This window comes from Ochotona curzoniae, unplaced genomic scaffold (genome assembly GCF_017591425.1).
Source record: "Ochotona curzoniae isolate NIBS_2020 unplaced genomic scaffold, NIBS_Ocur_1.0 scaffold_3208, whole genome shotgun sequence".
Lineage (NCBI taxonomy): Eukaryota > Metazoa > Chordata > Mammalia > Lagomorpha > Ochotonidae > Ochotona > Ochotona curzoniae.
This window is the reverse complement of record NW_024467106.1, coordinates 21,862,374-21,885,656: the sequence shown is the minus strand read 5'-3', so window position 1 is coordinate 21,885,656 and position 23,283 is coordinate 21,862,374. Positions and strand designations below refer to the sequence as shown.

General features: G+C 39.7%; 1 protein-coding gene across 2 annotated transcripts in view; it reads left to right on the top strand.

Annotated features, from left to right (window-relative positions):
• The window catches only part of RAD23B (RAD23 homolog B, nucleotide excision repair protein), a 42,985-nt gene extending 19,923 nt beyond the window's left edge, over positions 1-23,062 (top strand). For both annotated transcript variants that reach the window (XM_040963869.1, XM_040963868.1), the window contains 9 exons: positions 1,026-1,107; positions 4,923-5,002; positions 7,542-7,810; positions 8,730-8,785; positions 10,999-11,126; positions 14,247-14,382; positions 16,731-16,858; positions 17,582-17,752; positions 21,401-23,062. In XM_040963869.1, the coding sequence (XP_040819803.1) occupies positions 1,026-1,107; positions 4,923-5,002; positions 7,542-7,810; positions 8,730-8,785; positions 10,999-11,126; positions 14,247-14,382; positions 16,731-16,858; positions 17,582-17,752; positions 21,401-21,514 (1,164 nt within the window). In that variant the 3' untranslated portion in view covers positions 21,515-23,062. The remainder of the gene's footprint in view (positions 1-1,025; positions 1,108-4,922; positions 5,003-7,541; positions 7,811-8,729; positions 8,786-10,998; positions 11,127-14,246; positions 14,383-16,730; positions 16,859-17,581; positions 17,753-21,400) is intronic.
• Positions 23,063-23,283: the final 221 nt, after the last annotated feature.

Below are 23,283 nucleotides of genomic sequence, written 5' to 3'. Positions count from 1 at the left end.
TCTTAAATGTACTTGCAGCTAATCAGTATTTATGTTTTTGTTTGAGGGGTGGTACATGCCATCACTTTGTAATTATATAAAGCAGCTGTTATAGTCTTATTCCCTTCTGACAGACCATTTTTCTTATAAAGCCCACAGTGGTCAACTTATATGATATTTAGAACTATTCTGGAAAATCTAAAAAACTAAATTTTCCTCTTGATTCTTGTGCCCTTAAAGTAACGTAGCTTTGTGAGGGCACAGGGGAAAGCCGGGCTTCCTTGCCTTTCCTGCTCCTGGGCCATCCTTCATTCTTAATGGTTTAAACAACTAATTGAAAGACTGACTTTCTAGAAATCAGAGTTTTGTCATGGAGTTTAAGGACCTAAATGGGGTTATAAAATAGATCCAAGATCCTAGTCTCTTTCCTAGATGAGGCTGGCACTGAGGGATGCTTAAGCTGCTGTTAACCTCCTGCAAGTAGGCCATTCTTACCAGCTTTGGCTAAATTTTGGAACCACCAGGAAAGCTCCTAAAACACACTGATATCCCGGTCCCTCCTCCAGGTTCTGTTTCTGTTGGAACTGCTCAAGTTGTTCCCTGCTCCCACAATTACACTGAAACATTACAACACTCCTAAAATAAATCATTTGCCTTTTCCCATCCACGCTTAGCCTTAACATTGAAGCGTACTTTTTGAAAAGATGATCCCATTTTGGGGTTTTTTTTAGGCTTTTCAGGTGATGGAGCTTTTTCTTTGCTTTTCATGCTCATTGGAAAATAAGCGTATTAACTTATGTGAATCAGAACTTTTTGTTAAGAGATTTTTAAAAATTAATTTACTAAGTCAAATACTGAAGTTTTTGAAATCTGAATGTGTAGAACAGGTGGTGCTAGAAGAACATTTATGTCGTCGTTCCTGTAGTTCGATTTAGTGGAAAGACATTGTTTTGGGAAGCTTTAGGAATTAAAAGGTAAAAATCATTTACTCAGATTTTAGATTGGTTTATTTAGACTTTCTCAAGCTTTTTTTATTTTTCCTATAGGTAAAAGCCCTGAAAGAGAAGATTGAATCCGAAAAGGGGAAAGATGCCTTTCCAGTAGCAGGTCAAAAATTGATTTATGCAGGTATGAAGTAAATGGTATTAATATAACATGTCTGGCTTACAGTAATATTCTTTATAGTTTTAGAAATTGTTATCTTACAGATGGTAGTACAGATTGAGCCTGTCAGAAACATAATTGTAATAGTAAGTTGTTTGATGTTAACATTCAACATTTTTCATGTTTATGGTTACTTCCGTTTTATCTTTGTAAGCATCATATAGTTTACTTTTTTGTTTTATTAAAACTTAACATCTTTTTTTGTTTAGTAGAATGGAACCTTCTGTTCTGAGTTATGTTTATTGGTGTAGTTGAAATCATTCTTGTAAAATTAATGTTTCTATCTGCTTTTTAAGTGAACTAAAATTTACTCTACAGTATAAATTTATTTGTCAAGGATACTATAATGACTGACAAGAGGAAGAAATTAATACTTGCCTTGTATGAGGAGATCTTCGAAGTATAAGTGACCCAGTTAATAAACCTCTGAGTGGGCAGGTGTCTAGCCTAGCAGCTGAGACGCCTGTGTGTCCTGACTGCCACCAGGAAGTGAAGGTCTAGCCTGCAGGCCCCGTGAGACCCAAGGCAGGCAGGACTCAAGAGTCAGTAAATCTATAGCAGGCTAATCTTTAAGTTTATGATTTTGCATGGGCCACAAATAATGCTGTAAATATCCAAATTGCTCTTGATGGAATGATGGTTTTCCACCCCTTGTCTAGTTGGAGTACCTTGCTTTGAGACCCACATCCAGCTCCTAATTTCAGCATTCTCGCTTCCTGGGAGGTGCGGATGGTTGAGGGGCGTGAGCCAGCAGATGGGGTGTGTGTTCTCTTTCCTTCTCCTCCCTCCCTCTTACCTCTCCTTTCCTTCCCCTTTTTGTTTTCCTTCCTTCCTTTAATTGCTGGATGATTTTTGTTAAATTTCAAACAAAATGGTTTGAAAAAGTGACAGAAGAGAGACAGAGCTTCTTTTGGCTGCTTGGCCCCCCAAATGACTGCAGCTGGCCAAAGCAAGAAGCCAGGAACTGTACTGGATTTCTCGTGTAGTTATCAGGAATGCTCTAGTATTTGAGCCATCCTCCAGTGGCTTCCCAGGAGCATTAGAAGGCAGCTGAAGTGAAGCAGTTGGGATCTCTAATAGGGAATCTGAGCATCCTAAGTGGTGTGTTCTTCCTTTCGGTTAAAATTTTTTTTTTCCAAATAGGAGCAACCATGCTGTCAACAAAAATTCAAATTTATCTAGCTAGTCATGCTAAAAACCAGGATAAAATCATGTCCAAAACATAGGCTTGAATTTAGTAGAGAAAATTAAAATTATTTTAAGAAGTATTTGAACACTGTCTTGGCAGATGGATTCTCGTCTTGCTGAATAGAAACTTTGTACTAGTATGGTGGCCTAATGGCCAAAGTCATCACCTTGAACACGCGGGGATCCCATATGGGTACCAGTTCTAACCCCGGCTGTTGAGGTCACTTGTGGAGTAAATCATCGGACGAAGGATATTACTCTCTGTCTCTCCTCTCTATATATCCAACTTTGCAATAAAAATAAATAAATCTTAAAAAGATATATGGGAGGGCCCAGCGCGATGGCACAGTGGTTAAGGTCCTCACCTTGCACACTCCGGATCCCATATGGGCACGCCGGTTCTATCCCGGCAGCCCCACTTCCCTTCCAGCTCCCTGCTTGTGGCCTGGAAAAGCAGTCGAGGACGGCCCAAAGCTTTGGGACCCTGCACCCGCGTGGGAGACCCGGAAGAAGCTCCTGGCTTCGAAACGGCATAGCCTATGCACTCACTTGGGGAGTGAATCATCATCTCTCTCTCCTCCTCCTCTGTATATCCGCCTTTCCAGTAAAAATATAAAAATCTTTTAAAAATAAGTAAAAAAAAAAAGATATATGGGAAAGGCTAGCCAGTATAGGTCAGAATACAGAAGCCTGAAGAAACAGGCATGAAACTCCAGTTTCTGGTTACTGGTCTGCCTGTCCTCATTTCTGTACGTACTAGACTTGCTAGACTAGTTTTTGGCTCTTAATTTTTCTGGCTTTTAATTCAGTGAAACCTATTGCTAGCACTGCATGTGAGCATTGCTGGTGGCTCTTTTGCTTCCATTTGCATGGGAAAGTGGTGGAGCACGGTTTGAGCACTAACGCCCTGCTAAGCACAAGGGAAATTGAGATGAGTTCCAGACTCCTGGCTTTACCCTGGCCTAACTGTGGTAGTTGTAGCCATTTGGGGAGTGAATCATTAGGTGCAAAATCTCTTCCCCCCCAATTCTGTAACTCTGCATTCCAAATAGATTTCCATGGAAATAGTTTAAAAATGTGTAAGTAAATTCAAGGAAGAGGTGCTCTGGGGGAGTTACAAGGTGATGTTTGACCTTAGTCTTGATATTGGTTGTGTGAACTTTGTGCATTATTGATTTGTAATATCTTGCCTTGTATATACCATTTTCTGAAGTATCTTTCCATATGTTACTTTCTAGTGTTCAATTCTGTTTTGTTAGGTGTCTAGTGTTGGGGGGAGGGGATGAAAAAGATTCATTCCTCTCCACCTCTTCCTAGGCAGAGCTACCACACCTGTGTACCTCATGTGGACTAGATCAGGGAAAAGCCGGGCTCGGCAGATTATTCCTACTGGTGCAAACAAAATTAAAGTGGGTGAGGTTTGTTTGGGCAGCATCAACTGGAATCTGGGAGTGGGGGAGGCCTGGGAGGGAAATAGTGGGCTCATCCCTCTTGGGTTACCACTTCCACAGGAGAACATAAAACTAAGACAGCGGCTGGGGAGGAATGGGGTGTGGGACAGACTGGATTACTGCTACACTTACTGGCAAACCAGGGTAGGGGGCGGGCCTGGTGGGGGTTATGGTGGGTCGCTCCAACTAGGCTGCAGCTCCCACTGGTTTATGTGAGGGCCAAGTATGTGCGGGGCAGAACCAGGCTGGACTGCAACACCCATTGGTTCCAGTGGAAGTCGGGGCTGAAAACAGAACCAACCCAGCAATTACAACCACCAGCTGATTGGAGCGATGGACGGTGCCAGGCCCTGTACTTGTTAGCACATACAAGAAGTTTCTTTGGAGATCTTTCTAATCTAAATGCTGGACTCAGAACCCTAACGAAGAAAAGAGAGAAGACAGAACGGGTCAACCAACCATCTCAGCTATGATGGACTATGTCAATCAGTGGATTTTTCAAAGACCTCATAGTGCTTGGAGTGGCAAAATTGACAGCGATTCATAACTGTGGCAATATCAAAACCACTTGAGCAAGAACCTCAGAGCATGCCCTACATCCGGGACCTGGGGAGGGTGGGAAATTGGGTGGGCCTTCTCCCTTAATACCCCCTTTAAACATGAAGGTAACATTATGGAAAACATACTAGTATTATCCACTTTCCTGTAGCCCTTGAACCTTCTTACTCTAACTAACTATGTAAAGAATGTCAAAATAAATTTTATTAATAAAAAAAAAAGAAAAGATTATAGTGTATTCTGAGAGGAGTCCATAAACGTTTGGTAAACATTTGTGTCGAATTTTCTTTGTTTTCACAATCTCGCCTTTCTCAAAATATAATTGTGTCTCTTTTCCCAGCAAGTCTTCTATATAATTAATGCATTTTTTAAAAGTACTTGGCATTCTAAATATAGCATTATGTTTGACATCTTATTCAAATAACTTTAACCATTTCCTTTTATGTTGATTTTGGATACTGATAATTGGATATTGTTTGGGAGAAAATATTAATAAAAATTGATTTTAGTAACAGTTACATTAATATAGTTATTTGTATAAGATAAAAAGGTGACTTAATATTTTTTCTTGCAATATATTAGGCAAAATTCTGAATGATGACACTGCTCTCAAGGAATACAAAATTGATGAGAAAAACTTTGTGGTGGTTATGGTGACCAAAGTAAGTTTCACTCTCATTCTATATGTCTGCATGTGAGTGTTTTTAATAACAGTGATCCCAAGTCTGCACAGTGGGCAGAGTTTATACACATCCATAACAGTGTCCATGTAACTGATGTTCTAGAGTTTTGATGTTTACATTTGTTATACATAGCACATGGAAATGCTTAATGTTATGCTAACATTGTGCTTTCTGGATTAGTAAATCACATTATGTAATTCTTTTAAAAATACGCTTAAAAATCGAGTAGTTGTTTCTTGTGAGGTTTTAGAAAAGGATGCTTGAAGGTACTTGCTGAATTACGTGCTAACCTCACAGGCCCTCAAGGCAAAGGACCATGTAAACTCAGTATTTCAGTGATATTTCATAGTGAAGACACAGATGTTTGAAAACTGAAAGAAGAACAGGCCAACTAAAGGTTGTGGGGAAGGGAGGGCAGTGTCGTGGCATGAGAGGTAATGCTGACAGTGGTGCTATCATCGCACGTGGGTGCCAGTTGGAGTCCTGGCTGCTCCACTTCAGATCCAGCTCCCTGCTAATGTACTTGGGAGATGACCCAGGTGACGACACCCACATGGGAGACCTGGAAGAGGCTCCTGGCCCCTGGTTTCTACCTGACCCAGCTCTGGCTGTTGCAGGCATTTGGGAAATGAACCAGTGGACAGAAGGTTGCCCCATCCCTCCATTCCCCTGAACAACACACACACCTTTGTGTCTCTCTCTTTCTCCCTCCCTGCCTTAACTTCTGCCTTTCAGAAATGATAATGTTCCCGTGAGAGATTTTTGTTGTTGTTGTTGTTGTTTCCTTTATTTTGGCCAAAAAATTTCCATCCACTGGTTCACTCCCCAGATGACCCCAATGGCTGGAGATAAGCCAAACTGTAGCCAGGAGCAGCAGCTCAAGAACCTGGCTTTTCCAGGCCATAAAGAAGGAGCTGAATTGGAAGTGGAGCAGCTAGGACATGAACCAGTGACCATATGGGATGCTGACAATTGCGGCAGCATATTAGCCAGTTGAGCCACTGCACTGGCCCTCTTGAGAGAAAATTTCCCAGAAGTTTTTCTGTGATTCATTGGAATGGAGTGTGTATGGGGTGATAATGCAAGTGAAAAGGTTTTTTGTTTGTTTGCAAAAAAGATTGAGCATGTATTCTTTAGACTATGTATACTTTTTTCCAAGATACATGATCAGACAACGGAGAGATAAAACATGAAGAAGTGGTGGTATTCATCAAATTAATTTTTTTTAATGACTGAATCCTACTTAATCTCAGAAGAAATAGCATTACTGTAGCAGTGCGCATGAAATTAAGTGGATAATTGAAACCGGTTCATCAAAGACCAAAAAGGAAGTAAATATATTTTCCCAATTCACGAAATAATTGATAATATAAAATAGAATTGGTGGGTAAACTGCTGCCTGCAGCAGTAGAGCCCTCTAGGTACCCTTTCTTGTCCCTGCTACTACTGCAGCAGGGGATGGTCCAGGTGCTTGGGCGCCTGCACCCACGTGGACCTGGGTGAAGCTCCCGGCTCCCGGCCTTGGCCTGGCCTACGCTTGGCTGTTGCAGCTTTCTGCGGGGACCGAACCAGTGGATGGAAGATCTCTTTCTCAGTCTCCTACTGCTGCCTCACACTTGGCCTTTCAAAATAAATCTTTTTTAAAAAAAAAAAGATAAAATGATCACCTTTGTGAGGCTTTAGTTTGTCCAGAATGACTTACTGCTTGAGTAGTTCAGCCCATTAGACTTGCAGAACTTTAGCATCTCCAGAGTACGTTCACCTGTGAGGCTGTTAGAATAGGAGGAGGAGTAAATGCCACTGGCATTTCTAAAGCCTCCCTCCCTCCAACTTGTACTAGCCACTTTTCAGTGCAGTCTGTACCAGCTCAAGTCGAACAAGGTACAAGGCAGCTTCATGCTTTTACAGGTTGTTGATTTGTACTTATGGCAAATTATGTTCAATTTTAATTCCATTAAAGCAGTTACCTTTTGTTCTTAGGAAAGTTATGAGCTGAATGCGTATAAAACTCGCTTAGTCTGATTTTATACATAATTAGTTTTTGCTCTGTGGGAAGCTTTATGCCTTTGCTTCTAGAAAGTGCTCAGTGTGTGATTACAACTTTATGTGGTCTTTTTTTTTTTTTTCTTAGCTACATATGCATCTCCAAATGCTTCTCTATATATGTTGTCAGTGTTGGGATTTTTCTTTCTTCCTTTTCTAAAATATAGCAGCATATTTTGCATGCTCATTAGTAATCATTTCTGTTTCATTTCAACAAATGATTTTGATAATGTTTCCAAATGACAGCAGGTACTTAAAGGTTATAGCTAACATACGTAGTTTTTTGAAGAAATCAGCTGGCTATAGGTTTTACATACATGTTCTGTATTTTAATACTGACTTCCATTTGTTCTTTTTTATATTAACCTAATAGAAAGTCTAAATCTGATTGAGTTCATGTGCAGTCATTGGCTACGAAAGAGTAGCAGTGAGTAGGATTGCTAATATTAAGCATTTCCATTTTTAATGTGTTTAGCCCAAAGCAGTGACAACACCAGCACCAGCTACAACTCAGCAATCCAGTCCCGCCACCACTACCACGGTTAGTTCCTCCACAGCAGCAGCTGTCACTCAGGCCACCACACCTGCCGCTGCTTCGGCCCCTACTTCCACGCCTGCATCCGCTGCTCCTGCATCAACGACAGCATCTTCTGAACCTGTACCTGCTAGTGCAGCTAAGCAGGAGAAACCTGTACAACAGCCAGCAGAGACTCCAGTGGCTGCTAGTCCAACATCAACTGACAGGTAAAAACTGGATACCAGGAAATTATGTATCAGGGTACGTGTATAACAAAAACTTTGCACATATTTGTTTTGATCATACTTTCAGGTAAACCAGGTTTCTGTGTACTATACTAAGATTTTGTAAGCTTTGAACATTGACTGAAACATACTAGTGTGTCTATTTAGTTAACTACAGAGAACAGTATAGGTTTCTGTAATCCAAATCTCCATGCTATAGGTTGATTCCCGACCCCCCTCCTGAGTAAGAAGAAAGAGTCAAAAATCAGTTATTTTGAGTAAGAATGTTAGGAAACATAAATGACTTGGCTGGCATGATGGTGGATCAGACCAATCTGCCACCTGCTAGTACCAGCATCTCATATGGGTACAGGTTCGTGTCCCGGCTGCTCCACTTCTCTACTTATGGCCTGGAAAAACAGTGGAGGGTGGCAGATGGTTTGAGGCCTTGGGCCCCTGTATCCGCATTGGGAGACCAGGAAAAAGGTCCTGGCTCTCAGCTTCTGTCGGTTCAGCTCTGATTATTACGGCCGTTTGGAGAGTGAGCCAGCAAATGGAAGACCTCTGTAAAATCTGCCTTTTCCCCACCAAAAAAAGTCCTGTTGTGACATGATGTATATATTTTTAACCTCTTTATGAATTCTTTTAGAGATAAAATCATTAGAGCAAGCTCTCTGTAAGGATAATATTTTATATCTTTAGATACATGAAATGATAATAGTCTTCAGAATAGGAGTGGTAAGGTTGAAACTTTTTCTTGAATTATCCGCGTTACAGATGGGTTAAGCTAGAAGAGACTTATATACTGTAACCAGGCTTTTGTATTGTTTAGAGTCAAATAATATTTTTACAAGTTAGTTACTAAGCCCGTGTAATTATTTTACTTGCATTTGGAATTGAGAGCTTTGTACAACCTTTACAGTACGTCAGGAGATGCGTCTCGGTCAAACCTTTTTGAAGATGCAACAAGTGCACTTGGTGAGTGCTTACCCTGCCTTGTAAGTAACTGCTAGGAGGGTGGAAGTTTGTATTTTGGTTTTCTAGGGCATGGTTTTGTGTTAATTTATGTGGGTACTTCTAATTAAGCCATAAAATTATTTAGATAACAGTGTTTCTAAAGACTGTACATTAAATATTTTTCATATTGAATCCTTGAACATTACTCTGTAAGCATGTTCCATTTTCCAAATGTGAAATTTTAGATGTGGTTTTAGAAGACTTGATCTATGTACAGGTTCATTATAAAGTATCTTTAAAATAGATATAAAATTTTCCTCACTTAGGATCCCGCATTGTGTTTATTTATCTCCAGGTTTTTTCCTTTGTAACCTGTTAGTCTTGTAAGTTTCTATCTACATTGCCCTGCAACAGAAATGCCTTTTTGTCTCAATTCTTGTGTTTTTTTTTAAAGATTTATTTATTTTTTATTATATAGTCAGATATACAGAGAGGAGGAGAGACATAGAGAAGATCCTCTGTCCGATGATTCACTCCCCAAGTGAGCCGCAACGGCCGGTGCTGTGCCGATCCAGAGCCGGGAACCAGGAACCAGGAACTTTATCCAGGTCTCCCATGCAGGTGCAGGGTCCCAAAGCTTTGGGCCATCCTCGACTGCCTTCCCAGGCCACAAGCAGGGAGCTGGATGGGAAGTGGAGCCACCGGGATCAGAACCGGTGCCCATATGGGATCCTGGTGCGTTCAAGGCGAGGACTCCAGCCGCTAAGCCACGCTGCCGGGCCCTCAATTCTTGGTTTTTTATCTATGGAACAATAATGTCTTTCCCTCTCCCTTCAATGCTAGACTACCCAAATTGGAATTTTTTTTCCTATTGTAACATCTTACAGTTCGTGTTGCTTATTAGTTTATTAACTGACAGCCACATTCCCACTCTTTGATCAGGTTTGTTATTAAGTGATAGGAAGGTTGAAGGCTGGAATCAGGTGAGAAATACATCCTTGGTGGTTTGGGCTTTCGGATCAGGCTTAGCTCTTGCAGCAACAGGATTCTAACAGCAGAGGCACCTTTTAGGATCTAGGGTCAACCTGCTGACTTAATCAGAGGTGAACTCAATGGTAGATGGCATGTAGTAATAAAAAAAAAATAGCTGTTTAAATCAGCCTAAGATTTCCATCTTTGATTGCTTTATGGAACTGCTTTGCTACCAAATACTATGTGAGTTAAGTATCCAGTAGGAGAAAGAGTTATTTCAAACTGGAAAAAGCTTAACTGCAAGACATTGTTTTGAAGATCCAGAGAAGAGGATTAAACATTCTTGGAGATCCAGCACATTGGCTCAATGGCTAAATCCTGATCTTACAACGCCAGCATTCCGGATGGGTGTTGGTTCATGTCCCAGCAATCCTGCTTCCCATCCAGCTCCCTGTTTGTGGCCTGGGAAAGCAATCGAGGACGGCCCAAAGCATTGGGACCCTGCACCCACATGGTCATATGTTAGAAGCTCCTGGCTTCAGATTGGTTCATCCCCTTTGCAGCCACTTGGGGAGTGAACCAGAAGATGGAAGATCTTTCTCTCTTGTCTTTCCTCTTTCTATTTATTTTTTAAGTTTTATAACTAAATTAGAAAACATTTTAGAAGGCATGGTATGAAGGCTGTGGGGCCCCAACCCTGACAGCGTATGTGTATATCTCTGCATTTGGCTTACCAGATGTTGATATTTTGCTCATGTTTGGTATCCTAAAACCCAATCCTCATCTTTAATACAATTTTTATGTTGTTGCTAATTTCTGCATCTGGAAAGTAGGTTTTTGTTTTTGCTATTCAGTGTTTGTATGTTAACATATTCGTGGATAATAAAGAAGGCTGAAAAGTGGATTTATGCAGTAGGAAAAGGAAGGTGATGTAGTTACTATAGTGAAATACTTGAAACTAATTATGAAGAATGAAGAAAAGTTTATTGATTGCCCAATACATGAAGCTCACACAAACCCTTGGAAAACCTGTGGAAAGTGGCCTATAGGAGATTATGGTACTGCCTGGGACATTGGTCTTCAGTGTGACATTGTCGCCTTCTAGTCCCTAACCCCCTCCACCCACTGTTTTTGATTATATATGATGTCAAGTGAAAACTGCAAGACAGTAGTGTTTTAGCACAATGGTGTGTAAACATTAACATATGCAGTCAAGAAATGTATAGAGAGTGAAAGTTTCCCTCCTCCTCCCCTCTCTTTAGTGACAGGCCAGTCTTACGAGAATATGGTAACTGAGATCATGTCGATGGGCTATGAACGAGAACAAGTCATTGCAGCCTTGAGAGCCAGTTTCAACAACCCTGACAGAGCTGTGGAGTATCTTCTAATGGTAAGAAGCTTTTACTTTTCTTCATTCTAATTGCTTAAGATAGAAATCTCAAGAAATACGTAATTTAAAGACAGGTTAACAGTTCACTAAAGAAGCATAATGTATGCTAGATAATTTATATATTTTTTCAAGTATATAAATGTTTTGTGTTGATAAAATATTTCTTAAAAAAAAATTCTGATATGGTTTTACTTAGAAATTAGCTATCTGATTGGAGAAAGTACCTTATAGCCCAGTTGTGTTGGGAGAATGAAATTAATGATCTAACATGTCAGTAGCTTTTTAGAACCCAGTATAATCCTGCATGGACTATTTAGAGCAGACATTTTAACAAAATTTTATTTGCTTAAACTGTGTAGAATTTTGTAATTAGTTGCCATCTTTTGAAAATTAGGAGATTTCACATGTAGTTGAGATTTCTGGTTATCTGAACTGCTTTGATAGCATGTTTTTGTGAATCAATTCAGGAAGAATTGAAGTCATGCTGTCTCTAAATCACTACTTCCCTCTATTTGGTTACCCAGTGTAGAATCATTTGCTCAATGTGATGTGTATCTAGCCTGGTTCTGTTGACATTTGAATTTATTAGTTTATTTTTTATTAGTAGCAGTTGAGAGATTGAATAAAATTTTTTTAAGATCAATTTTATTTGAAAGGCAGAGTTACAGAGAAAAAGGAGAGACAGGAGAGATCTTCTGTCTGTTGATTCACTCCCCAAATGGCTACAGTGGCCAGAGCTGGGCAGACCCAAAGCCAGGAGCTTCTTCCAGGTCTCTCATGTATGTGCAGGTGCCCAAGGACTTGAGCCGACCTCCATTGCTTTCCCAGGCCATAAGCAGGAAAATGGATCTGAAATGGAGCCGCCAGGACTCGAGCTGCTATTCATATGTGATGCCAGCACCACAGGCAGGAGCTTGGCCTGCCATGGCATGGCACCAACCCCTGAATAAGATATTTTATTAGCAGTAGAAATTGTTAAGAAATGAATTATTGGGCCCAGCGCAATGGCGCAAGTGGTTAAAGGTCCTCGCCTTGCACGCCCGGGATCCCATATGGGCGCCGGTTCTAATCCCGGCAGCCCCGCTTCCCTTCCAGCTCCCTGCCTGTGGCCTGGGAAAGCAGTCGAGGACGGCCCAAAGCTTTGGGAACCTGCACCCGCGTGGGAGACCCGGAAGAGGCTCCTGGCTTCAGATCGGCATAGTATCGGCCCGTTGCACTCACTTGGGGAGTGAATCATCGGACGGAAGATCTTCCTCTCTGTCTCTCCTCTCTGTACATCCGCCTTTCCAATAAAAAAATAATAAAAATAAATCTTTAAAAAAAAAAAGAAATGGATTATTGTGGACATTAGCTGGAAAACTGGTGTTTACTAGAGTGAAAGTTTGCTAGATGGACAGATATGATGCAGAGTAAAGCAACAATTTTGGAATAGCAAATTGTCAACCTTTTTTTTTTTTTTAATTTAAATTTTATCCTATAAATATCCTTGTTTTATCTGAAATTGTCCTAAAAACTGAAAGAAGTACAACCCTAAGTCTTTGGAAAATGTACTCCAGGCCTTTTTTTTACAGGTAGTTCTGTTAAGAGGTTCTTTAAGCGAGCCAGTTGGCCTGGTGGCTTGAGGAGGATTACAGTTGTACATTGAGTGGCCCTACCTCTATAGTTGTTGTCTGCACAAACCCTTTTTTACGTGCACAGTTCTGTCTATTTGAAATCATTTTCCCATTGTCCTATTGGGTACTTTCTTTAAATGCTCGTGTCTCTTTATGAACAGATTTGTTTGGAAAAAGTATTGTTTTTACTTTTATGGAACAACTTTGAATTATACCTGATTTATATAATTTTGTCTACATTGCTTTAATAGTATTAGATATTTGGATGTGGAATTTTGAGGTTTTAATTAAGAGTCACTATTTCCAAAAATACTGAATTTTAATACTGCGACTTAGTTAGAATCAGTTTCAGCTTACAGTATTTGGTAGACTCACTACTTCAAATGGAGACGAATAGATGGAAGGAAATGCTGCTCATTTACACAGTGAGAGTGTAATGCGTGTGAGATTTAGAGGGATATGTCGCAGTGAGAGGTAACTTTTCAGTTCAGCGAATCTGTGTGTGTAGTTTATTAGTTCTTACTAACTCCTCATTTAAGGGTTAGAATTAGTGAACTTTGAGCTGTTTCCATTACCTGCAGTAACAACTTATTTGTTATATATATGACATACAAGGCAGTTCATTCCGTATATATAAGATTTTAGTTTCTGTTTTTTTGGTAAGTGAAAGCATTTACTCTCTTACTGAAGTACTATTCCTTCTTTCTGCCCTTTTCAAAATCTCTAAGAATTTAACAAAGACTTTTTAAGTGGCTGTAAGTAGGAAATCTATAAATCGTGTATGTCAAAATAGGGTCTCAGAGGTTATAATGCTGTTTTAAATTTTAATAACTTCAGAAAATAGATACAATTGACTTAAATAGAGAGCGTAAGTGTTATGTCAGTTACTTTGTGTTTATTGTCTGTATTTTGGAAAATAGAGTGTTTGTGGTACCTCTGGATGGACCTTTCTCAGAACCATGGGTTAGTGGCGGAGAGCCTTACCTGGCCGCTGTCTGCGTCTATTAGAGGTTTATCTCACAGCTGTCAAGTGTGTATCTAAACTTTATGTAGAAAAGCTTAAGACTGGTGTTTCAAATGTGATCCTTCAGCGCTGAGCAACTGCTGATGAAAATGCCCAATAGTTATAAAATCAAAGCAAAATAGCACAAAGACTTTGTTCAATGTTAACAAGATATGTATGGATAAATTTTTGTGGCTACTAGATATCTTTTAAGGGAGAGCTCACCTAAAGAACATTCCCATCATCCTAACTTGAATTCATATGGCTTAATACTCTTACGTTTTTGTTTTTCATGATACAGTATGAAAGTCTCAGGGATTTCCCCTTCTACCTTCGTCCCCTCCACCCCTTACACATACTGTTTTCCTCTATATTATTACAGTAGTACAGACCTTTACTTTTAATTTGAGCTGGACAAGGATATTAACTAGGCTATAAATCTTTTTACTCTAATAACTAATTTTGTGTGATAGGATATCTTAAAGCTTGGAAATTGTGTTGCAGGGAATCCCAGGAGATAGAGAAAGCCAGGCTGTGGTTGAGCCCCCTCAGGCAGCTAGTACTGGAGCCCCTCCGTCTTCAGCCGTGGCTGCAGGTGCGGCGACCACAGCCGCGACGACAACAACAGCAAGTTCTGGAGGTAAAGTAGGCTCTTGAATAGGGAAAGATATTTTCATCTGAAATTTTAGTGTAGGGTAATTTACTCTGAGATATTTTAGAGATGAGTTTGTTCCCAGATTGTTTGTATCACTCCCTAAGGGAAGAAAACAAAAAGATTTGTTCATTTTGAAAGAATAAGAAATTAGTCTTCATTCACTTGTTCACTCCACATATTGCCACAATGGCCATTTCTAGGCAAGACCAAAGCCAAAAGCCAGGAACTTTGTCCGGGTCTCCCAGTGGGAAGCAGGGCCTAAAACCTGGGCCATCTTCCGTTGATTTCCCAGACCTGCTGATGGGGGACTGGATTGAAAGTAGAGCAGCTGGGGATGCAAACCGTCACCCATATAGGATGTTGGCATCCCAAGCAGTGGCTCACCTGCTTGCTATTCCACAGTGCTGGTCCCTTGCATAACTCTTAATGTTAGAATGAGGCTCAAAAGAAATTCTTCCAAGTGGGTATCATTGTTTATATTAAACATCAGTGCTGCATTTGAGTCAAAGGCATGTTCTGAAGTTAAAAGTGATTGGCTCACCTTATTTCTTTGTCTCCCTATGTTACAAAGTATGTGTAATTTAAAAGCTAGTAAGATCTTCATAGTTATTATAGAACCAGGGAAGTAGAGGCCTGAAAGGTTTAAGAGCATGCTAGAGAGGAATGCAAAGCTTGTATTTCAGTCTCCTTAGCAGAGAGTAGCCACTTTTTAATTGCTTTAAGAATACTGTCTGGAGCCCAAAATCTCTTCTGAATAATTTGTGAAATGACAATATCTTAAAAATCTCATTAGTCACCTCAGAAATCATTTTGTATCAATATTTTTCATATTGCATAAGCAGATAAGGACCAATGGGATATGAGGTTTTTTTTTAAGATTTATTTATTTTTATTGCTAAGTCAGATATACAGAGAGGAGGAGAGACAGAGAGGAAGATCTTCCGTCCGATGATTCACTCCCCAAGTGACCGCAACGGCCTGTGCTGCGCCAATCCAAAGCCAGGAACCAGGAACTTTATCCAGGTCTCCCACACGGGTGCAGGGTCCCAAGGCTTTGGGCCGTCCTCGACTGCTTTCTCAGGCCACAAGCAGGGAGCTGGATGGGAAGTGGAGCTGCTGGGATTAGCACCAGTGCCCATATGGGATCCCGGTGCTTTCAAGGCAAGGACTTTAGCTGCTAGGCCATGCTGCTGGGCCTGGAATATGAGATTAAAGAACTTTAGATGCACTATCATTAGATTGTCTTGCATCTTACCTGAAATAATCACAAATATTTTAGGTCTATTAGTAATAACCATTGAATAATCCAGTTTTATTCAAGTTCATATCTTTGTTTTGCATCTTTATTTTTTATTTTGTTTTGCTTTGGTTTTTAAGTTAATATTTTTAAACAGAAAACCTGAGCTCTTTGTGTATTAAATATTTTTGTCACAATGGTTTAACATTTCTTAGAAATTCAGGTTCAGATTGTGTTCGTTGAAGAATTTTTGACTGTAATCATGTCATTTCCGTCAGTGAAAACTCACGTGATGCCTTAAGGCTGTGCCACCTAGTGGTGGTGTGACCGAGTCTACAGGCCCGCCCTGTGACAGACTCGTGAGTGCAGTATTGCAAAGTGAGATTTTCTTTTTTTTTTTTTTTAAAGATTTATTTTTATTATTTTTTTCATTGGAAAGGCGGATATACAGAGAGGAGAGACAGAGAGGAAGATCTTCCGTCCGATGATTCACTCCCCAAGTGAGCGCAACGGGCCGATACTATGCCAATCCGAAGCCAGGAGCCTCTTCCGGGCCTCCCACACGGGTGCAGGGTCCCAAAGCTTTGGGCCGTCCTCGACTGCTTTCCCAGGCCACAGGCAGGGAGCTGGAAGGGAAGCGGGGCTGCCGGGATTAGAACCGGCGCCCATATGGGATCCCGGGCGTGCAAGGCGAGGACTTAACCACTTGCGCCATTGCGCCGGGCCCGCAAAGTGAGATTTTCTTACTGTCAGTCCTGCTATGCTTTTTTCTTAGAATCCTGTGAGCAGCAGAAATGATTTTTATTACTCCTTACTTATTTTTAATAGACACAACTCAAGCAGAACACAGTTTTAAGTATTTTTTGGATTTTATTGAGTGCTCAGGCACTTGTAGAAAAGTTTGATTCCTGCAATGTTCTACACCTTCCAACCTTCCTGCACAAAATGATTTCTGTGGTATTAAGACTTGCCAATGCACTATTTGTCATTTCTAGTACATATGAAAACTTGGGTTTTACTTGATAAGTGTTTGCTTACTGTATGATGAAACCTATTTTGTATTGATTGTTTCTGTTTAAAAATGCATGCATTTTAGGACATCCTCTTGAATTTTTACGGAATCAACCTCAGTTTCAACAAATGAGACAAATTATCCAACAGAATCCTTCCCTGCTTCCAGCATTGCTACAACAGATAGGTAGAGAGAATCCTCAGCTACTACAGGTAAGTGTTTCGCCAGGGTCAACGTGGAAGGAAGGGCTGGCGTGGAGTATATTTTGAAATGCTTTGTGACTCTTTCTTCCCCCTCTTTGAATATGGACCAACCATTTTTCCAGCCTGCAGTCAGTAGAATATTATGCTCTAGAAGGATATACTGAGAATCAGGGTTGTTTGTCGTGAAGTATAGAAATAGTGTTAATTTAAGTCAACTAATAAGTTTGGGAAATATTTGCTTCTTAGAAGAAACTTCCAGTGTATATTAAGGTATTAAAGAATCTGAGAAGCTGTTTAACAAAGAATCTACGTAATTTTTTAAATCACTTTCCCCCAGTGTTTTTGCCAGAGGGCCAGAAAGTAGAGCTGCAGGCTTATCTGATGTGCAGGTCACCAAGTGTTCCGAACTCTGCACAGTTTTGTACTTTGTATTAGTGTGTAAAATATGAAATGTGAAATATATATATACTACCTTTAGTATTTTAGGTAACTTTATGGGGAAAGGAGGATAATTATAAAACATAATTTTAATTCTGTTTACTGTTTACCTTACTCAGTAGTGCCAAGTTCATTGTATGTGAGAAACATATCCTTGTAAAAACAGAATTCTAGAATTATTACAAGTTACTATAGTAGCAAGATTGCAATCTTTCCTTACCTGCATCAGAATATTCTGTCTTGCTTGGGATAATATTAATGTATTGTTATTGTCTGCCCTTCAAATCACCACAGCAAATTAGCCAACACCAGGAGCATTTTATTCAGATGTTAAATGAACCAGTTCAGGAAGCTGGCAGTCAAGGAGGGGGAAGTGGAAGTGGTAGTGCTGGAATTGCAGAAGCTGGAAGTGGTCACATGAACTACATTCAAGTAACACCTCAGGAGAAAGAAGCTATAGAACGGGTGAGTCGTGTTTGGACGGCCCCTGGTCACGTGGGGCTGCTGTTGGATGGAGCAGGTACCAGGGTTTCCTGCATGGGGATGGTGCTGTTGTGCACAGCAGAAGGGACTCACCCAGGTGACTGGTAAGGCAGTCTCTTGGGCTTTGCAAAGCCGACGGTCTAGGTGCAGTTTGCCAGTCTTGAAAGAAACAGGTTAAATACATCAAGGAACTGTAAAAATTTTCACTGGTGTTTGAAAAATGTAAAGCAGGAAAAATACCTTAAAGCATATATGCAATTCTAGATTATCAATTTTTATTTGTATTTCAAATTTTACTTTATTGCTACTAAGCTGTGTTTTAAGATTATGTGCTACAAACAATATATTGGTCTTTTTGTGTGTGTGCATGAGTGGGACTGGACCTCCTCAACTGACTGGTCCAGCTCCAGTCATTGTTGGGAGCTGAACCAGCATATGGGAAATATCTCTCTCTCTCTCTCTCTCCCCCTCTCTTTCTCTGTCTGTAATTTTGCCTTCCAAATAAATAAATCTCAAAAAAGTAAAGATAAGCATGTCTAATTTCTGCCCACCCCCACCCCTCGGAGACAAAAAATCTGGCTTGAATTTTTAATAGGGATTAACCTTATTCTAGCAGATGAATTTGAGGAGGATGACCATGTTGATGTCTTTCATTTTTTGTGTTTTATATCACTTCCTTCAGTCATGTTCTGTTCATTTTCACTGTAAAGTTTCTACTCTGTTCTTGTTACATCAATTCCTGTGTGGATACCTTTTTGTCTTGCTTTTTAATTGCCTTATCTAAAGCCTCCAGTATGCTTCGTGGTCTTGTTCTTGATCACAGAGTAAAGCATTCATTCATTCACCAGCAGGTTTTTTTTTTTCCCCCTGGATGCCCTTTGTCGGGTTCATTAAATGTTTTCATCACCGAGGGGCTTTGGATTTCAGCAAGTGGCTCTCTGTGTTAAGATAACAATGTGGTTTTTGCCTTTTTCTTTTCTGTGTTTTGTTTATTTGTTAAAACTTACTTGTTTGAAGGTCCAAGATACAGAATGAGAGGAGTTGGCACCCCCAGCCAAAGGTCCAGCGTGGGTGCTAGAGGCCAAGTTCTTGGACCATCTTCTGATGCCTTCCCAGGCGTGCTTGCAGGGAGCTGGTTGGGCAGCCACAGCTAGGACTGAACTGGCTCTCTGACCTGATGTCGAGTGCCATGTTACAGGTGATGACCTAACCCACAGCACCGCAGTGCTGGGTTTATTACACCGGTGGGTTTTTACATACTGAGCCAGCTGTGCATTTGTTGGATAACTCACACTCAGTAGCATGCAGTCCTTTTTCTGTGTTTGCCAGATTCAGTCTGTGAATGAAATTTTGAGGATTTTCATGTATTTATAACGAGTGTTGGACTGTACTTTCCCATGGTATTTTATCTAATTAAAAATTGGTGTGTATACTTCATTAAATGGTTGGAAGGATTTACCAGCAAAGTTGTCTGGATCTAGCCTTTTCTCTAAGGAAGTCTTGTTATTACTCTCATGTTTTGCTTTGTTTTTTCAATATGTAATAATTGTAACATCTCTGTATGTATACCTGATTTCCATAATTTGAGTTCTCAGGTTTGTTTGTTTTTTTTTTTCTTATCAGTTTGGCTAAAGATTTATCAATCTTGATCTTTTGAAAAAGAGCTAACTTGATTTTGTTGAGTCTCTTAGCTGGTTTCCTAGTGTTACTTATTTCTTTTCTAATATATATTTTGCTGTGCTTGCCTTGGGTTTGTTCCCTTTTCTGGTTTGTTATTGTAGGAGATTAGATTGCTGGATTTTGTGTTGCTTGGTGTAGTTGCTTATTGCCTTAGACATCTCTCTGAGCATTGCTGTAGCAGTGCCATGTAAGTTTAGTATATTGTATATTTTTCTCATATTTTTTTTCTGTGATTTCTTTGACACATTTGTTATTTAGAATTGATTTCTGCACTTACCAATTTTCAAGAATATTCTGTTGGTTTCTAAGGTTATTGCATTGTGGTCAGTGAATATCTTTGTGAAACGTCTTTTTGAACTTAAAGGATAGCATGGTTTGAGGAGAATGTGTAATATGGTCCGGTTGGTAGATAGTGCCAGCCAAGTCTTTTTAAAATTGCATTGTTGGCCTTCTGTCTAGCTAATGTATGTATCCATTACTAAAAGTGATGATAATGAGATTTTTAATTGTTGGATTTTCAATTTCTCTCTTTGATGTTTTCAGCTTTTGTTTTGTGTATTTTGGGGTTTGTTGTTACTATATCTGTTTCTAAATGTGTTTTCCTGACCCATCCCTTCTAAACATCACAGAATGTTCCATATCTCCAGTAATGTTAAAGACCTACCTTTGCTGGCACAGTATTCTCAACCATTTCAGCTCTCCCTTGATGATTTTTTTGCATATTAGATATCTTTTTTTTATCTCTTTGCTCTCAGTATATTTGTAGCTTTGCATATAAAACAAGTGCCTATAAAACCATGTAGTTGAATTTTGCCCTGTGTGTTCTTGTGTTTTAGCTAGCCTAGGTTTAAGTTGGATGGGACCTAGTTAACAAGCTAATTACTTTATTTTTTTTCTCCTGTTATGGGTGAAGCATTATTTGTACTGAATTGAAATACTTGCCTAGTTCTTTAAGATCATTTCTGGAAATAGTATAATATAATGCAATCAAGATGGTGAAAACAAAGTGTTTGTTCTCAACTAGGAAGGTGAAATGTAAGAACTGATGTCACCATTTACTATGCTTTGAAGGTTAAACAAAAAAAATAGAATGCTCACTCTCTCGCTGTCTCTTTTTTAATTGGAAAGGCAGATTTACTGAGAGGGAAAAATCTTCCATCCGCTGGTCCATTCCCCATGGCCACAACAGCTGGAGCTAAGCCAGTCTGGAGCCAGGAGCCTCTTTCAGGTCTCCCAGATGGGTGCAGGATCCCAAAACTTTGGACATCTTCTATTACTTTCCCGGGCCACAAGCAGGTAGCTAGATGGGAAGTGAGGCAGCAGGAACACGAACTGGTGCCTGTATGGGATGCTGACACCAAAGGTGAAGGATTAGCCAATTGAGCCATTGCATCAGCCCCTAGAATACTGTCTTTACTTCAAAATATAACATGAAGTGTTAATTTTTATAACATAATTATTATACATATAATTATTCACTTGCTTTTCTAGTATGAAGTATTAAATAAAGCAATGAGATTGAAAATGATCCAGAATATCAAATAAAGCATATTTGCTTTTTGCCAAAAATGGGGGGAAAGTGGAAAGTTAAACTCTATTTTAGATTCTATCATGCTTGCTGCGTTCCACCATAATATGCTGAAAGCCATTTGAGTTACCAGTTTCTATATGGTAGTTTGTTTTTAAGCCGCTCTAGTTAACTTTCTTAGTATTAACACCAATTATTGTTTGCATAGAGCTGTTAGTCTAATAACTAGGAACACATAGACTTTCTTATGTGGTTGTTAAGGGAAAGTGTCTAGGTTGCTGCGTGAATGTGGAATGGATTCATTTCAGCTATCAAGAGCTTTAGTAATCAGTTAGTAATACTATGCTGGAATCCATAGGATGTTAAGCAGACTTACTGTTGGCATTTTGGTGAGTTGAAATTTCTGTATTTTTCTCTTGCAGTTAAAGGCGTTAGGATTTCCTGAAGGACTTGTGATACAAGCATATTTTGCTTGTGAGAAGAATGAGAATTTGGCTGCCAATTTTCTTCTACAGCAGAACTTTGATGAAGATTGATTGAAAGGGACTCTTTTGTATCTCACACTTCACACCAGTGCATTACACTAACTTTGTTCACTGGATTGTCTGGGATGACTTGGGCTCATATCCACAATACTTGGTATACGGTAGTAGATTGTTGGGGGGGTGGGAAGGGAGGGGTCTAGGATATAGGGCAGGGATAAATACAGTGCATGTCTGCTTCAAGTAGCAGATGCCGCAAATCCACACAGTGTGTAAAATATGATACAACCAAAAATCAGCTTTTGCAGGTCTTCTTCGATAAAGCAGTAGGTAACTTTTCCTAGGTTTCACTCTTTTTAGTGTACTAGATCCAGAAATTTAGTGTAATGCCCTGCTTTATTTCTTTGACTTAACATCAATTTCAGAAAGAGTCTTTGCTACCTAGAATTTTGGTCTCTGTCTCATGGCAACACTGGATAATAGCTTTGTTAAACAAGATCGTTTGGAGCAACTACAGACAGAAATGCCAAGTTATTGATGGTTGTTGCTGCTTCACTTGACTATAGACTTAATATGTAAGGACGCCCATTTGATGTTAAATACTTGGGGAAGGGGAGAAAGGGAACCTTTTCTTAAAAAATGAAAATAATGACTGCTATTTTGAAATTTGCTGATCACTGAATTGAATGTGAGACCCTGCTAACATGATTTGAGAAGCTGTACAAGTATAGGCAGAGTTATTTTCCTGTTTACAATTTTTATGTTTGTTTTGGGGGAAAATTGATAGGTGTCTACTTACTGTTTACTTTATTGTTACGTTGCAGTAAAAAATTTAAAAAACCACCATTGCATGTTTGTTGTATCCCTTTGTGAAATTAGCACTTTTGGGGCTAATGGAGAAGTGCAGCATTCACACTCCGTCTCTTCCCCTTTGCGCAGCAGCACTGTGTTCAGCAGCAAACCTTAAGCCAAACTGCAGCCTGTTTTAAAAATCACAGAATGCTGAGTCAGTTCAAAGTTAGTGCAAATGTTTCAAAATTTGAGTTTTTGATGTTTGTAAATGTTGTGCTTTATTAGAGAAGAGTCTGTTGCCATTAAAGTCATTAGTGCTATCTTGCTTTCACAAAGAGAGGCTAGACGAAATGAGAAGCCAGCATTTTAAACTGCCAGACTGGTGAGAGCTTGGGGAGGGCTGGGAGACGTGGCTGGAAAGTACTGTGGAAATGCACAATCAGGCTATCTCGTGGCATATGCAAAGAAGACTCTTACTAGCAGTGTTGCTTTTTATTTGGATTTTTCTTTTCCAGTTCAGTTTTTGTTCTTTGAAATCTCCATTGGCACTGGTATTTCATCATAAAGAGGGGCTGATGCCTACTTGTTCAGTTCATCAAATCTGCTTTTCTGAGTTTAAGCAAGACTAAAGAAGAAGTAGTATGTTTTCCTACCGTCTGATGCAGAGCTGAACTTGCACAGTCTCTCCTGCGTCTACTCACCTGCAGAGTTCTTAGCGGTTTGGTGATGACTTCTGAGCTTTTATGTCATCATGCAATCATAACCTGTCTTTTAAAAAATAAACAAACCATGATTTTCCTTTGCAGTGTATCATGTTTAATATGTTTATTTTATAAACATAATAGGCTTTTGGGATTGATGTTACCTATGTGTTTCATAATGAATTATGCGTAATGTCTCAAGAATAAAATGACAAGTCATACAGATGTTTATCTTTTAAGGCAGTGAGTTGGAAAGAAGGGTACCATTTCTGGTCATTTCTGGGACATCGCGTGTAACTTTTGGTAAATCTCAATGTAAGTGGCTACTTG